At 44.7% G+C, this 16668-nt stretch overlaps 2 protein-coding genes across 2 annotated transcripts in view; one reads left to right on the forward strand and one right to left on the reverse strand.

Annotated features, from left to right (window-relative positions):
• The window catches only part of rabep1 (rabaptin, RAB GTPase binding effector protein 1), a 19732-nt gene extending 18627 nt beyond the window's left edge, over positions 1-1105 (reverse strand). The window contains exon 1 of the mRNA XM_073479184.1: positions 981-1105. Within this exon, the coding sequence (XP_073335285.1) occupies positions 981-1026 (46 nt within the window). The 5' untranslated portion in view covers positions 1027-1105. The remainder of the gene's footprint in view (positions 1-980) is intronic.
• A 913-nt stretch (positions 1106-2018) lies between these two features.
• Positions 2019-16496, forward strand: LOC141007430 (uncharacterized). The gene is made up of 5 exons (XM_073479793.1): positions 2019-2116; positions 2756-2885; positions 9892-9940; positions 11203-11279; positions 14639-16496. The coding sequence occupies exons 2-5, from the start codon at positions 2768-2770 to the stop codon at positions 15196-15198; spliced, it is 804 nt and encodes a 267-aa protein (XP_073335894.1). The 5' UTR covers positions 2019-2116; positions 2756-2767; the 3' UTR covers positions 15199-16496.
• Positions 16497-16668: the final 172 nt, after the last annotated feature.

A 16668-nucleotide genomic window follows, 5' to 3' on the forward strand; every position in this document is an offset into this window, starting at 1 on the left:
CAGCATCCAGACACAGACTGAACTGAGCCGAGACCTGAACACTGAGTCCAACACATGTCAGACTCTGTGCAGTTTAAAGGAGCACTATGTAGGAATGAACACAAACTATCAACAGACGTTTAACTTCATAGTTCATTAATAACTGTTGTATGTGCTGCAGACAGATCTACACAAGTTAGCATGCTAACCAGCTAGCCCCACCAGTCTCAGGTCAAAGCTCCTGTGCTAGTGGTGTAAACACTCCTCTGCTCCTTGAGCTCCCAGGCCGGACCGCTAGCTGCACGGCTAACTGAGCTAACTAGCTGAGGGCTACAGTTAGCAGCAGTTAGCAGTTCCTCTGTTTGTTTTGAGCATGGCCACTTCTCACATATAGCACCTTTAAAGTTTGCTGACATCAAACCGTCTGTATTTGATTTATTAAAACATGTGTGTGTTCAGACTGTAACTGAGGACCAACGACACGGTTACAATCTGAATTAAATTCACAGATCTACAGCTGCAGCACAGACTCCTGCAGGACCCCAGGACGGCCCCGGACCCCAGTTTGAGACCCAGAGAGAGAGCCCTCCTGAAAGATGATCCGCCTGGATGCTGGTCCAGCCTCACACAGCACACAGTGATGGACTCATATGATCCATATGACAGAGGCCGGTACCGAACTCCACATCACAACGACAGGCTAACAGCTAACCGCTAACAGCTAGCTGTAGGTTTCAGTTAGCTAGCAGAGAAAACACCGTTAGCTTAATAAGATGCTACAACACACCGCTCCTGTTCAGCGACATGGCGCGTGGATCAGCAGCCGGACAGTGTTGGAGTGAACCCGCTGCGCAGCACTAATGTTCAGCCTGACACTGACAGCAGTGACACGTCGCCCTGACGATGCTAACAAGCTAATGTTGTGAAGGATGCAGAGGCCGCTGCTCCGGAGCTCCAGCCCTCCACACTCACACCCAACCCGACAAACACGACACATTTACCGTCATGTTGGGACGACAGCGGCGGGCCCGAGGCCTGCTCGGCCATGGTTCCTGCGGGGCTTCAGCCAACAAGCAGAGGAGAGGCAGAAGAGCTCGGCTGTCCAAGAAAACAGGCTAACATCACAACTGACGACAAGCTAGGGACGGCGCCGAGACAATACTTCCGGTTACACTTTCAAAATAACATCTACACGTCACTGCTCGATGAAGCCAGTTGAACCTGTACAATACAAACACAAAGACCCTCACCACATACAAACACATAGTTTAGTTTTAATGTCAATGAAAACGTCTTACAGCCACATCCTACTCAACGTTTACAAGTTAACACGGAGGAGCGTCTGATTCCGGTAATATGTTTACTAAATATAGCTAGCTTGATTATTCCGGTGGTACCTTTCAAAATAAAAGTAATTTGGACTGAATTAGAAAACATCAAGTTGCACATTCAAATTTAAATGTGTGTCTTCAGAAACACTTGAGGTAAAAAGAAGTTAATAAAAGGCAGGAAGGTTCGAGTTGGACTGATGTGATGTGGGTTAGCTGTTAAAACCAGCGAAAGCTGATTTAAGAGGAACTGAAAATATAAAGCGGGCGGAAGTGATGTTGTGACAGCTTGGACACAAACTGTCACAAGACTCTGACTTCAATGGAAACTGTCATAAATATATGAAATATAACCATATTTAACATCACACATACATACACCACATACACCACATACACACACATACACACACACCACACACGTACATAAACCACACACACACACACACACACACACACACACACACACACACACACATACACACACACACACACACACACACACATACACACACACATACACATACACACACACACATGCTGTGGTCAGTGGAGCGTGGTGGAGGGTGGGGAGGAGAGTTTCTCTGGTAAAATAAGAAAATTAGAAACTGTCATGCAAATGAAACACACGATGACTACTGTCATAAATCAATAATACCATCCTCATCAACATCATCATCCCCTCATCAACATCATCATCATCATCATCATCATCATCATCATCATCATCATCATCATCATTGTCCATCTACTGAGAGCGTCAGGACACTTGAACCCAGCCTGAACTCAAACCAGCTTTTCTCTGGAAGGTAAGAATCTCTCTGAGTGTTTGTTACAGTAAAAAGCATTAATTATAAAAAGTATTAATAATAAAAATGATTGTATTGTTATTTTAGATCAGTGAATAAAGAAAATTAAGTATAAAAATAAAGGGCCTAACTTTAACAGTGAAAGTCAGTTTGTTTAGAAGAATAATTAAACTTTTCAGTGTGCATCTTTGTGTCATAAAATATTGAAATATGTCTCATTATTAAAAAAAGGCTTTAGAGTGAATCATCAGTTTTTGTCCGCCTGGTTTTATTTTCTGTTTATTCGTTGGGACGTGACAGGAAGCAGTTTGACAGGGAGGATACGGACCGCACAGATAAACAGAGAACAGAGCTTTAACATTATTCTGTTCATGCAGATAAAAGACAGAAATGATAAATAATAAACTGTTAATTTAAAAGCTGTTCAGACACATTTGAGTGATTCTTGACTTGACAATGAAAAGTCCCTGGAGATCTTAAAGAGTCAGTTTGGTTCTGAGATCATAAATACAGAAATAACCTGCAGACTGAGTCAGAAAGAGGAAGTGGTGAACGCTCTTCTTTCCGATCGTCCGGCTGTAACTGAAAAGCAGCAGCTCTCACGTCCCAGCAGGATTATACTTGTGTTTCTGCTCTGAGGTGTGCAGCGGGATGACCATGAGTGCGTGGAGGAGATATCTGTGGCTGTGGGTGATCGTCGGGATGATCTTTGTGTCGGTGGTGATCATCCTCATCTTCCTCCTCATCAACAGGTGTCTCTTCAGAGCAGGTAGGTCCAAACTCATCTGACACGCCTGACACTGTTACTGGAAGAGGCTCCATCATTTGCATGTCAAAATAAGATATTTACTTCTTTTTCCTGTTTGTTCTCACACTTCTTCTTTCCCTCTGGTTAACATAGAAACACAACAGGATGATCTGAAGAAGAGACACCATGCAAACAATGTTTAATATTTGTGAGGCGTCACAATGTTTTATTACTTAATGGTACAATATAACAAACCATAACACACAACATGTTAAATATAACATTTAAAATGCATCAGCCTCAGATTCTCTAAAATCATGGCGTACAATACTTCACATGATACAGCCAACATGTTTTATTATCCTCCGAAACTCCATCAGGACATGAAATATCAGCAGAGACATCACTCTGATCATTTTTATTAAGCCTCTACTGAACCAGGTCTACTGAACCAGGTCTATTGAACCAGGTCTACTGAACCAGGTCTATTGAACCAGGTCTACTGAACCAGGTCTATTGAACCAGGTCTACTGAACCAGGTCTACTGAACCAGGTCTATTGAACCAGGTCTATTGAACCAGGTCTACTGAACCAGGTCTACTGAACCAGGTCTACTGAACCAGGTCTATTGAACCAGGTCTACTGAACCAGGTCTATTGAACCAGGTCTACTGAACCAGGTCTATTGAACCAGGTCTACTGAACCAGGTCTACTGAACCAGGTCTATTGAACCAGGTCTACTGAACCAGGTCTATTGAACCAGGTCTATTGAACCAGGTCTATTGAACCAGGTCTACTGAACCAGGTCAGATCAACAAATGACAAGATGTCAAGAGAATGAAGACGAAGTGATTTCCACATTTCTAGTTTAAAAGAAAGAGAAGTAAACAGGGAGTTTGCCAAGAATGACTTTATAAATAAAACCATCCCAGTGACTGAGGCGGCCTGAACCTACAGACCGTTCAGCTTCTGAGTCAGAGAATCAGTTTGTCATGAAGCTCAGAGCTGCGATACAGCTGTCAAGCATGTGAAGACAGAGAGCAGAGGCATTCATATACAGTCATATACAGTCATACACAGTCATATACAGTCACATACATTCACATACAGTCACATACATTCATATACAGTCACATACATTCATATACAGTCATACACATTCATATACAGTCACATACATTCATATACAGTCATACACATTCATATACATTCATATATATTCATATACAGTCATATACAGTCATATACAGTCATACACAGTCATATACAGTCACATACATTCACATACAGTCACATACATTCATATACAGTCACATACATTCATATACAGTCATACACATTCATATATATTCATATACAGTCATATATATTCATATACAGTCATATACAGTCACATACATTCATATATATTCATATACAGTCATATACAGTCATATACATTCATATACAGCAGTCATATATATTCATATACAGTCATATACAGTCACATACATTCATATATATTCATATACAGTCATATACAGTCACATACATTCATATATATTCATATACAGTCATATACAGTCATATATATTCATATACAGTCATATATATTCATATACAGTCATATACATTCGTATACAGTCACATACATTCATATATAGTCATATACAGTCATATACAGTCATATATATTCATATATAGTCACATACATTCATATATATTCATATATAGTCACATACATTCATATATATTCATATACAGTCATATACAGTCATATACATTCATATACAGCAGTCATATATATTCATATACAGTCATATACAGTCATATATATTCATATACAGTAATATACAGTCATATACAGTCATATACAGTCATATATATTCATATACAGTCATATACAGTCATATACAGTCATATATATTCATATACAGTCATATACAGTCATATACAGTCGTATACAGTACAGCCTTTTCTTCTTCTCCTCCTTCTTCTTTTTCTTATTCTTCTTATTTTCTTCTCCTCCTCCTTCTTCTTCTTCTTCTCCTTCTCCTCTTCTCCTCCTTTTTTTTCTTCTTCTTCTTCTTCTTCTCCTTCTCCTCTTCTCCTCCTCCTTCTTGTTCTCCTTCTCCTCTTCTCCTCCTTTTTCTTCTTCTTTTTCTTCTTCTTCTTCTCCTCCTCCTCCTTCTTCTGCTCCTCCTTCTTCTTTGTCTTCTTCTTATTATTATTATTTTCTCCTCCTCCTCCTCCTCCTCCTCCTTCTTCTTCTTCTTCTTCTCCTTCTCCTCCTCCTTCTTCTTTGTCTTAGTCTTCTTATTATTTTCTCCTCCTCCTCCTCCTCCTCCTTCTTCTTCTTCTTCTCCTTCTTCTTCTTCTCCTCCTTCTTCTCCTCCTTCTTCTCCTCCTCCTTCTTCTTTGTCTTAGTCTTCTTATTATTTTCTCCTCCTCCTCCTCCTCCTCCTTCTTCTTCTTCTTCTTCTCCTTCTTCTTTGTCTTCTTCTTCTTCTTCTTCTTCGCCTCCTCCTCCTTCTTCTTTGTCTTAGGCTGTGTCAGAAATCACTCACTCATTCCCTGCTCCCTACTCCCTACATGGGGAGATAAATGTAGTGGACTATATAGTGAGCTCAACTGAAAATCTTTCGGACACTTTCGGACACTACTCTTGGCGCCGTTAATTACGTCATCGCTGTCGCACAATTAAAACGTACCACATTAATGTCATCTTTCCTCCCGTCCGTCCGTCATTTTCCCATCAGCGCAATGCCAGAGAATTTCTGGCAATGCATGATGGGATATCTTGCTTCGGTTAGTGACCATCGGATGTTCACTACATTTCGCGGTGCATTGTGGGACACAATGAGTGCACTATGTAGTGAATATCAATAATCACTAAACATTCGGACACCACTACAAAATGGCGTAGTCACTATATAGTGAGTAGGGGGTGATTTCGGACACAGCCTTAGTCTTCATCTTATTTTCTCCTCCTCCTCCTTCTTCTTCTTCTTCTCCTTCTTCTTTGTCTTCTTCTTCTTCTTCTTCTTCTTCTCCTTCTTCTTCTTCTTCTTCTCCTCCTCCTTCTTCTTTGTCTTAGTCGTCTTCTTATTTTCTCCTCCTCCTCCTCAGATTAGGGGTTGCAGGGGTTGCAGTGTTGGCAGTCGGTGTGATTTCACAGAAGTAGGTTTGTGAAGGCAGGCTGTTGGTCGTGAGGGTGACAGTTCAGGGGCTGGTGTTTGTGTTTATGAATGTGTATGCACATAATACAGGCAGGTAAGGGGTGGTGCTGTTTGAGGCTCTGAAACAGGAATTATCTCAGGTTGAGCAGGACGACATCTTAGTGCTGGGGGGGGATTTTAACTGTACTGTTGATCCGCATCTAGACAGGAAGGGTGAAGAGCCACATGTGGATTCAGCCAGTGTACCGGGTGGGATTTTAACAGATTATGATCTGGTGGATACATGGAGGGTTAAACACCCAGACAAGAGGGGCTTTACATGGGTGAAAACAGGGCCCGATAGGGTTAGGTTAGTGCAGCCAGGCTGGACAGGATATATATTTTCAGTAGACACAACAATAGACTGGTTAGGACACAGTTGTCCCCTGCAGTATTTTCAGACCACCGTATGGTCCAGTGTCACCTGAATATTTCCTCAGGATGTAGGCACTCTGTATTCAATGTGAGGCTTTTGCAAGATGCCCTTTTTTTCTCTTGTTTTAAAGATGTTTGGGTGGTGTGGGGAGAAAGGAAGGAGGAGTTTGATTCACTCAGCTTTTGGTGGGATGTGGGGAAGTGCCAAATTAGACACTTTTGTCAACAGTATACAGCATCTGCTACTGCGGAGATGAAAAGAGCTATTGGGAGGATGGAGAGCAGCATAAAGGAGGTCAAGAAGAGGCTTATGGAGCAGAACACTGCAGAACAGAGACAACCTGGCTGAACTAAGGAGACATTTGGGCTCGGTGCTCCAGGATAGAGCTCTTGTAAGGGCTCGTTGCACCGACCTCTTTTTCTTTGGGCTGTTAAAATGACAGGGGCAGGAATTGAATTCTGTTTATTAATATGAGGATTAATGGAGCGGAGCCCCGACTACACACTCGGTATGAAACCTGTTGTACATTAAACTGAGCCTTCATTAATCAACCATGTAGCAACACCAACAACCAAGTGAGCAGCAGTGGCAGCACGGTCAGTGTTCGCCATGTGAGCTCCACCCGCTGGACTTCCTCCTGAGGTTTCTACAGTCTGTCAGCGTGAGACAGCAGAGTGTGTTTCACACAGCAGAGTGTGTTTCACACAGCAGAGTGTTTCACACAGCAGAGTGTGTTTCACACAGCAGAGTGTGTTTCACACAGCAGAGTGTTTCACACAGCAGAGTGTGTTTCACTCAGCAGAGTGTGTTTCACACAGCAGAGTGTGTTTCACTCAGCAGTGTGTTTCACTCAGCAGAGTGTGTTTCACTCAGCAGAGTGTTTCACACAGCAGAGTGTGTTTCACTCAGCAGTGTGTTTCACACAGCAGAGTGTGTTTCACTCAGCAGTGTGTTTCACACAGCAGAGTGTGTTTCACTCAGCAGAGTGTGTTTCACTCAGCAGTGTGTTTCACTCAGCAGGGTGTGTTTCACACAGCAGAGTGTGTTTCACACAGCAGAGTGTGTTTCACACAGCAGAGTGTGTTTCACACAGCAGAGTGTGTTTCACTCAGCAGAGTGTGTTTCACTCAGCAGAGTGTGTTTCTCAGACTGGCCAAGGAGAAAGCGTTTAGGAGTGGGGGACAAAGACGGGTTTAAAGAGGCCAAATACAGGTTTAGCAAGGAGGTGAGAGATGCTAAACGGCTGTACTCTGAGAAGCTACAACAGCAGCTCTCAGACAACAACTCAGCCTCTGTCTGGAAGGGTCTCAGACAGATCACCAACTACAAACCAAAAGCCCCCCACTCTACAAACGACTTACAAATGGCCAATGACCTGAACGGGTTCTACTGCCGTTTTGATAAAACATGGGTCAGGCCTGTCACCATCCCCCGGGATCCAAATCAACTCACCCAGTTGAGCGCCTTGTTTTGACCCACCTCAAAACCATCACAGACCCATTCCTAGACCCCAACAGATCGGTGGATGATGCAGTAAACATGGCCCTCCACTTCATCCTCCAACACCTGGACTCAGTAGGAACCTATGCCAGGATCCTGTTTGTGGATTTTAGCTCTGCCTTTAACACCATCAACCCAGCTCTGCTGCAGGACAAGCTCTCCCAGCTGCATGTACCAGACTCCACCTGCAGGTGGATCACTAACTAACTTCCTGTCTGACAGGAAGCAGTATGTGAAGCTGGGGAAACACGTCTCTGACTCCCGGACCATCAGCACCGGCTCCCCTCAAGGCTGTGTCCTCTCCCCTCTACTCTTGTCCCTGTACACAAACAGCTGCACCGCCAGTCACCAGTCGGTCAAGCTCCTAAAGTTTGCGGACGACACCACCCTCATTGGGCTCATCTCTGGTGGTGATGAGTCCGCCTACAGGTGGGAGATTGATCACCTGGTGTCCTGGTGCGGAAAAAACAGCTTGGAGCTAAATGCTCTAAAGACAGTGGAAATGGTTGTGGACTTTAGGAGAAACCCAGCCCCACCCGCCCCCATCACCCTGTGTGGCTCCCCTGTGGACTCTGTGGAGTCCTTCCGCTTCCTGGGCATCATCATCACCCAGGACCTCAAGTGGGAGCTGAACACCAGCACCCTCCTCAAAAAGGCTCAGCAGAGGATGTACTTCCTGCAGCAGCTGAAGAAGTACAACCTGCCAAAGCCAATGATGGTGCTCTTCTACACCTCCATCATTGAGTTCATCCTCACCTCCTCCATCACCATCTGGTACGCAGCTGCCTCTGCAAAGGACAAGAGCAGACTGCAGCGTATCATTCGCTCTGCTGAGAGGGTGATTGGCTGCTGTCTGCCATCCCTCCACGACCTGCATGCCTCCAGGGCCCTGGGGAGGGTAGCTAGGATCATGGCCGACCCCTCCCACCCTGGGTATAAGCTCTTTGAACCACTCCCCTCCGGCAGGAGGCTGCGGTCAATCAGGACCAAAACCTCAAGGCACAAACTCAGTTTCTTCCCAACTGCAGTTGGCCTCAAAAACAATGCCCGGGTCCCCCACTGACACTGACACTGAAACTGAAAATGTCTCTACCTCTTGCTGACACCATACAGTCATGTTGCACTAATGAGAGACATGTGATTACATATCTCTTTCACTTTGTTATCACTTATGGTTCTGCCTGTCTCGTTTTCATGTTGTCTATTTATTGTTTATTGTTTGGCACACGCACTTTCGAGACCAAAACAAATTCCTTGTATGTGAAAACCTACTTGGCAATAAAACTCTTTCTGATTCTAATTTCTGATTCTGATTTCTGATTCTGATTCTGATTCTGATTCTTCACTCCGCAGAGTGTGTTTCACACAACTCTACCTGGTCATTTACTATACTGTATACTATATACTATTTACTGTATACTATATACTGTATACTGTATACTGTAACCTTTATACTATATCCAGACATCCAAGTGTTCTAATGAGCCGACTGAAAGTAGCGTCTACATGAACAGATAAAACATTGATCTTTGACGGACACGATCAGTTTCACTCTCAGGATCTCCATTTGTTTTCTTCAGTTAACTGAAAAACCAATAATGTACTTGATCACCACAAATCAGAGCAGAACAAGAAGAGAAACTATGACAGCTTGTAACTGCTGAAGTATTAATGTGAGAGGAAACATTATTATAATTGTATGAAGACTATTATTAGTGGTCCGTGTGGACGTGATGAAACTTTAATGATCCCTGAGGACGGAGCACTGATGTGATAATGTGTCTCATGAGGACATCAGACGTGTCTCTTCATTCTGTCAACTCAAAGTAAATTAAAACCCTCTGACATGATGTTTAAAGCCTGTTTATTCATTTTGTCCTCAAAGCTTCAACGTCAGTTTGTTCTTTACATTTTATTACATTTAACTTCATCACCTTTTGTTTTTTCTTCACAGGCAAACACAGAATCTCACAGCTGCACAGAAGATCTGACTTCAGAGCCACGTAATGTTTACATTTATATACATATGTAATGATGTGTTGTTGAATACATGGATCTTCTCAGGATTGTTAAGTTAGATCACGGTGTAAGTTCACTCCTTTATGTCCACACCTGTTTACTTTCTTTGCCAAGAGTCAGATTGAGGAGATTGATACCAAACTCACACTTGTCACTTAGCTTAGCTTAGTTTAGCATAAAGACTGGAAACAGAGGGAAATAGTTAGCCTGTTCAGAGGCACAGTGGCTGGCTGAATCACTAACGTCCCCTCAGAAAATGTCACATGTGAAAACTTAACAAATGAAAAGAAAAATAATTTTAATTTTCACTTTAAAGGAGCAGTCTGTAGTTCTGGTGAGTAAATGTTAATGAGAAGAGAAACATCTTCAAACCAACTAAACAAACTGACCTTAAAGGACAACACAGTTCATAGTGTTTAACTGTGTTTATATGTGGCGGACCCTGCCACCTTTCTAGCTTCAGACAGTGTTCTGGGACCTTATTGTCCTCTGAGAACAGCTTGTTTATTCACCAATGGAGAAAGTTTGTATTATTACCTCATTAATGTTCAAATTCAGAGTTTGAATTTCTTCTCCAGAACTTCACAGAGCTGCTTTAACAAACTGACAGTTTCACATGTGATTCACATTCATTGACACAGTTTGTGTGAAACACATCTGTGTTGAGTTCATCACAGCTGAAGTGTAAAATTATGATGATGTGCCTGAATAACTTTTCATAAAACCACAAAATGTTGTTTTATTTTTGATTGATTGATTAATTTCATTATTGAGTCCTGCTTAAATAATGTGAAGACATTATTATCAGAGGAGAGAACAAAGAGCAGAAACCAGCGCAGCAGCTCACAGACGACAAACCGTCCGGACGTTTGTTCCAGACTTTAATATCAATTATCAGCATTAAAATCAAGCAGCTGTTCATTGTTTCTGGATGTTGAACAGACAGAAACTCTGAACTCATCATGATACAGAAGAAAATGTGATTCATTGTCAAGGTCTCCTAATTCACATTCTTCAGGGCCGAACGAACGCTTGATCTGAATAAATGTCCGTAACTTTGCTTTCAGCAACATCATCAACCATTGTCCTTCAGATCCAGCAGCTAACTCTCTTCTAGTTATGCTCATGTTACAAACTGAACTGTTAGGATACAGATGTTGTACCTCAGCCTGAGACTGTGTCGTCAGAAGAAACCTTCTGATTATCTCACTGTGTTCTGACTTTGTCACGTTTCGTGTCTTCTCAGGAACAACCAGTACCAGGAGAGGAAGCTGACAGGCGACACTCCACCTTTACCTCCTCGCACACAGTTTCTCACTGCAGGTCAGACTCTGTTGGATCAAATAACCCAATAATTCTCCTTTAAATCGCCCAGAACCTCAGGTCCTCCTCTCACTCTCACCACATCATCTCAAGAGCTGAACACAAAACCTCATCACAGCTGACGTCTGACAAAACCAGAGTCTATAGGATGAAAACAGGGTGGTAGGCTATCTGTGGTGAGAAACCAAACAAACCTCTGACCTCTGACAGTAAAATTATTAAACATAAAAGCGAAATCACATGTTCTGAGTTTCTGAACCAAACTTCATACCCAAGATCAGACTGAGTGTCTGATGTGATGATGTTCACAGTTTCTACAGATCAGACCAAACAACACATTTGTTGACAGTGACAAGTGAAGCACACTGTGGTGGACACAGCAGCTCCTGGATGAGGATGGACCAGCTCCTGGATGAGGACACAGCAGCTCCTGGATGAGGACGGACCAGCTCCTGAATGAGGACACAGCAGCTCTTGTATGACGACACAGCAGCTCCTGGATGAGGACACAGCAGCTCTTGTATGACGACACAGCAGCTCCTGGATGAGGGCGGACCAGCTCCTGGATGACGACACAGCAGCTCCTGGATGAGGATGGACCAGCTCCTGGATGAGGACACAGCAGCTCCTGGATGAGGACGGACCAGCTCCTGAATGAGGACACAGCAGCTCTTGTATGACGACACAGCAGCTCCTGGATGAGGACACAGCAGCTCCTGGATGAGGGCGGACCAGCTCCTGGATGAGGACACAGCAGCTCCTGGATGCGGACGGACCAGCTCCTGGATGAGGACACAGCAGCTCCCGGATGAGGATGGACCAGCTCCTGGATGAGGACACAGCAGCTCCTGGATGAGGACGGACCAGCTTCTGGATGAGGACACAGCAGCTCCTGGATGAGGGCGGACCAGCTCCTGAATGAGGACACAGCAGCTCCTGGATGAGGACGGACCAGCTCCTGGATGAGGACACAGCAGCTCCCGGATTAGGATGGACCAGCTCCTGAATGAGGACACAGCAGCTCCTGGATGAGGACACAGCAGCTCCTGGATGCGGATGGACCAGCTCCTGGATGAGGACACAGCAGCTCCCGGATGAGGATGGACCAGCTCCTGGATGAGGACAGACCAGCTCCTGGATGAGGACACAGCAGCTCCTGGATGAGGATGGACCAGCTCCTGGATGAGGACACAGCAGCTCCTGGATGAGGACGGACCAGCTCCTGAATGAGGACACAGCAGCTCTTGTATGATGACACAGCAGCTCCTGGATGAGGACACAGCAGCTCTTGTATGACGACACAGCAGCTCCTGGATGAGGGCGGACCAGCTCCTGGATGACGACACAGCAGCTCCTGGATGAGGATGGACCAGCTCCTGGATGACGACACAGCAGCTCCTGGATGAGGACGGACCAGCTCCTGAATGAGGACACAGCAGCTCTTGTATGACGACACAGCAGCTCCTGGATGAGGACACAGCAGCTCTTGTATGACGACACAGCAGCTCCTGGATGAGGATGGACCAGCTCCTGGATGAGGACACAGCAGCTCCTGGATGAGGACGGACCAGCTCCTGAATGAGGACACAGCAGCTCTTGTATGACGACACAGCAGCTCCTGGATGAGGAAACAGCAGCTCTTGTATGACGACACAGCAGCTCCTGGATGAGGACACAGCAGCTCCTGGATGAGGGCGGACCAGCTCCTGGATGAGGACACGGCAGCTCCTGGATGCGGACGGACCAGCTCCTGGATGAGGACACAGCAGCTCCCGGATGAGGATGGACCAGCTCCTGGATGAGGACGGACCAGCTTCTGGATGAGGACACAGCAGCTCCTGGATGAGGACGGACCAGCTCCTGGATGAGGACACAGCAGCTCCCAGATTAGGACGGACCAGCTCCTGAATGAGGACACAGCAGCTCCTGGATGAGGACACAGCAGCTCCCGGATGAGGACGGACCAGCTCCTGAATGAGGACACAGCAGCTCCTGCATGACGACACAGCAGCTCCTGGATGAGGACACAGCAGCTGTCCTGCTGTAGCTGTGTCAGTCTTTGTTGACAGTGAGAGCTCGCTGGCTGTAGATGGTGATCATGGTTCCACACAAAGAGAAGATCAGGTTCTATGACGAGTTGTAATACCGATGCTGAGGTGATGAAATGTTCAGGTGCTGTGAAGGTGAAGTTTTATCTTGAGATCAAACGTCCAGAGGAGTCCAGGACTCTGCTGCTGAACCCCAATCACTCATCTGACCAGGAGCTGCAGGACCTCCGTCACATGTAAGGAATGAGACAGTGATGCTGCTTTCAACCAGGACCGAAGCTTTAACCTCTGCCTCTGGAGGACGGTGGTGAGAGAGATTGAAGCTCTTCAACCTGCTGTCACTTTAAATGTCTCTAGATCTGCTAGAAGTGTTGGTCCTGCTGCAGGTTCTTCCTGTCTGAGGTTTACACAGAGAAGACGATCAATACGATGTGATGTGATGTGGTTGCTGAAGCCGCAACCTGTGAGCATGGACATGGGAGAGGCTCAACACTTTGCCTCTATAACAACAAGGTCGTAATGGAAGCATTTCCTGCTGAAGATCATTCTGAGGGACTGAGGGACTGAAGGATTGAGGGACTGAAGGACTGAAGGACTGAGGGACTGAAGGACTGAAGGACTGAGGGACTGAGGGACTGAAGGATTGAGGGACTGAGGGACTGAAGGACTGAGGGACTGAGGGACTGAAGGACTGAGGGACTGAAGGATTGAGGGACTGAAGGACTGAAGGACTGAAGGACTGAGGGACTGAGGGACTGAAGGATTGAGGGACTGAAGGACTTAAGGACTGAGGACATGGACCTGGAAGTTGATCCTGCTCCTGTCCAACACAGCCTCGGACTTCACTGAAGACATGTTGACTTTCAGTGCAGCTGAAACCAAGAAGCTCTCACACTCAACATGCCGCGATCAGCTTTTCTCCTGGACTCTGTGAATCCAGTTTGTTAGCTGTTAGCTGTTGTTAGCTTAGTGGGTGTCTCGTGTTTCAGCTCTCACTGTCTAATTTGTAAGAAAGATGATTTTTGAGTCTGAAACTCGTTAAATACTGATGCTTTGGGATTGTAGGTCGGGTCAGCCGCCATCTCAGTGTGTCATTATTTAATGAGTTTAGATAAGAACTGGAACTTTGTGACAAAGTGGACTTTGTCACTTTGACTCAGGTTTGTTCTGTCCACCAGAGGAAACACATCAAACTGCTGTCACACTGTCAGAATCCTGCCACAGTCTGTCACCACATCACTGATCTCTGTAACTCTTAGAAAGTCACAATATCATGAGACTATGAAGTGACTTTGACATTTTCTGTTTCAGAGGCTCAAAGTTATGAGAACCTGGCTGAGGGACCCGACTGCGAGGAGACTACACCCGACTACGAACAGGTGAAGGACGACTTCGAACAGGATGTGGGCGACTACGAGCAGGCTACACCTGACTACGAGCAGGACGTGGGAGACTACGAGCAGGCTACGCCCGACTACGAGCAGGATGTGGGAGACTACGAGCAGGCTACGCCCGACTACGAGCAGGACGTGGCAGACTACGAGCAGGCTACGCCCGACTACGAGCAGGATGTGGGAGACTACGAGCAGGCTACGCCCGACTACGAGCAGGACGTGGGAGACTACGAGCAGGCTACGCCCGACTACGAGCAGGACGTGGGAGACTACGAGCAGGCTACACCCGACTACGAGCAGGACGTGGCGGACTATGTGAAGGTGGAGGAGGAGGAGAAGTGTGTCCCTCCTCCTCCACCGTACCAGGATCCAGATCCAGCAGCAGACAACACCTCAGAGGACTACGATGACATCGATGAACTCGGAGGTGAAGCTGAAGTCCAGGATGAAGATGAAGACTACGATGATGTGGGATAATTGCAGCAGAGACGTGAGGAGGACTTTTATATTGATGAGACAGAAAACAGCAGATGAAGATCTGTTTTATAAGAACAGCAGCTGGAAGAAGAGGACAGAGCAGCAGTAAAGAGGAGGAAAGGCTCAGACATGAAGATTTGATCTTTATCATAATAACTTTCATTTACGCTCAGACTGTAACAGCAGAGTTCAGTCTGTTTAGAGATCATGACGAGGTCGCACCGAACAAAAAAACAACTGTTAGTTGACTCATTGTAACTGATCAGAAAGCACAAAATTATTCTTTTTTTTAATTTAAAACTTGATTTGTTTATCTGCATTTTATTTAAAACTGAAATACAGAGATTGATGTTACTGTTACACTATATGTGTGTGTTAAATATGAAGCTGTTGAGTCAGGAGGTGATTAGCTTAGCTTAGCATGAAGACTGAAAGCAGGGGGAAACTGCTAGCCTGGCTCCGTCCACCACTTGTGTCTTGTTTGTTTATTCTGTACACAAACAGAAATATAAAGGCAGATTTTTTAAACTTTGAAATTCATATATTTTTAGTATTTTTTAAATATTTTAAATATTTTGTATCTTACTGTCAACAGATCATATGAATCCAGAACTATTGAACCATGCGTGAGCCTGATGTGAGAGAAGCCACGTTGCTTCTCACATCATTTTGAGTCACCTGCTGTCACCACAGCAACAGTGTGTGTTCATCCGCAGCTGAAAATAGTCCCCTGCCAAACGCAGTGTTACCTCCTGTTTCAGTAAAAACTCCAGCTGATCGTTAAGTCTTTTATAGGAATTCAACTCTATTTTTGTGACACAGTTTTAAAGATTTACATGAGAGGCACAGACAGGGAGGGAAGTGACAGAGTGATGCATCGTGGGATTTGTTGACAATAACAACAACATAGAATATCACTGAGGCTGCTGATGATCTGTCTTTCACAGATGGATCCTTCAGCCAGGAGAAACACATGTTGCAGAGTTTAATCAGAGAGTTTAATCAGAGAGTTTAATCAGAGAGTTTAACCTGCCTCCTGCAGGCCGCTGTGAGTCTGATGTCACTGAGCTTTATTTACATCAATGAATACATAAAAAACAATATGCAACAATAAAGATCAGAAAATAAAAATATAGATAGTAAAAACAATGTGCCATCTCTAAGATAATAAACATTTTTAAAAGTTAAATTTTTAGAGCTTTGTGTTTTTCTACCCTCACAGTCGATGATACGTCCTCGTCTCCTCTGTAACTTTTCCGACGTGACGTCTTTTTTTGTTTCCTTTAGTTTATCCAGATTGTTTTGAGTTCACTCATCAGAGCTGATTCTGTATTAAAGATAATTAATGATGATGTCGTCTCAGTTTATTGCACAGATCACATTTGGAAAAACTGCAACACTTAGATAAAAACTATGTAGGAGTGTTTTGATTGGATAGAAGGTCGCAGCATGTGTTCATGACTGACTAAC

Source organism: Pagrus major, chromosome 13 (assembly GCF_040436345.1).
Source record: "Pagrus major chromosome 13, Pma_NU_1.0".
NCBI classification, from domain to species: Eukaryota; Metazoa; Chordata; class Actinopteri; order Spariformes; family Sparidae; genus Pagrus; species Pagrus major.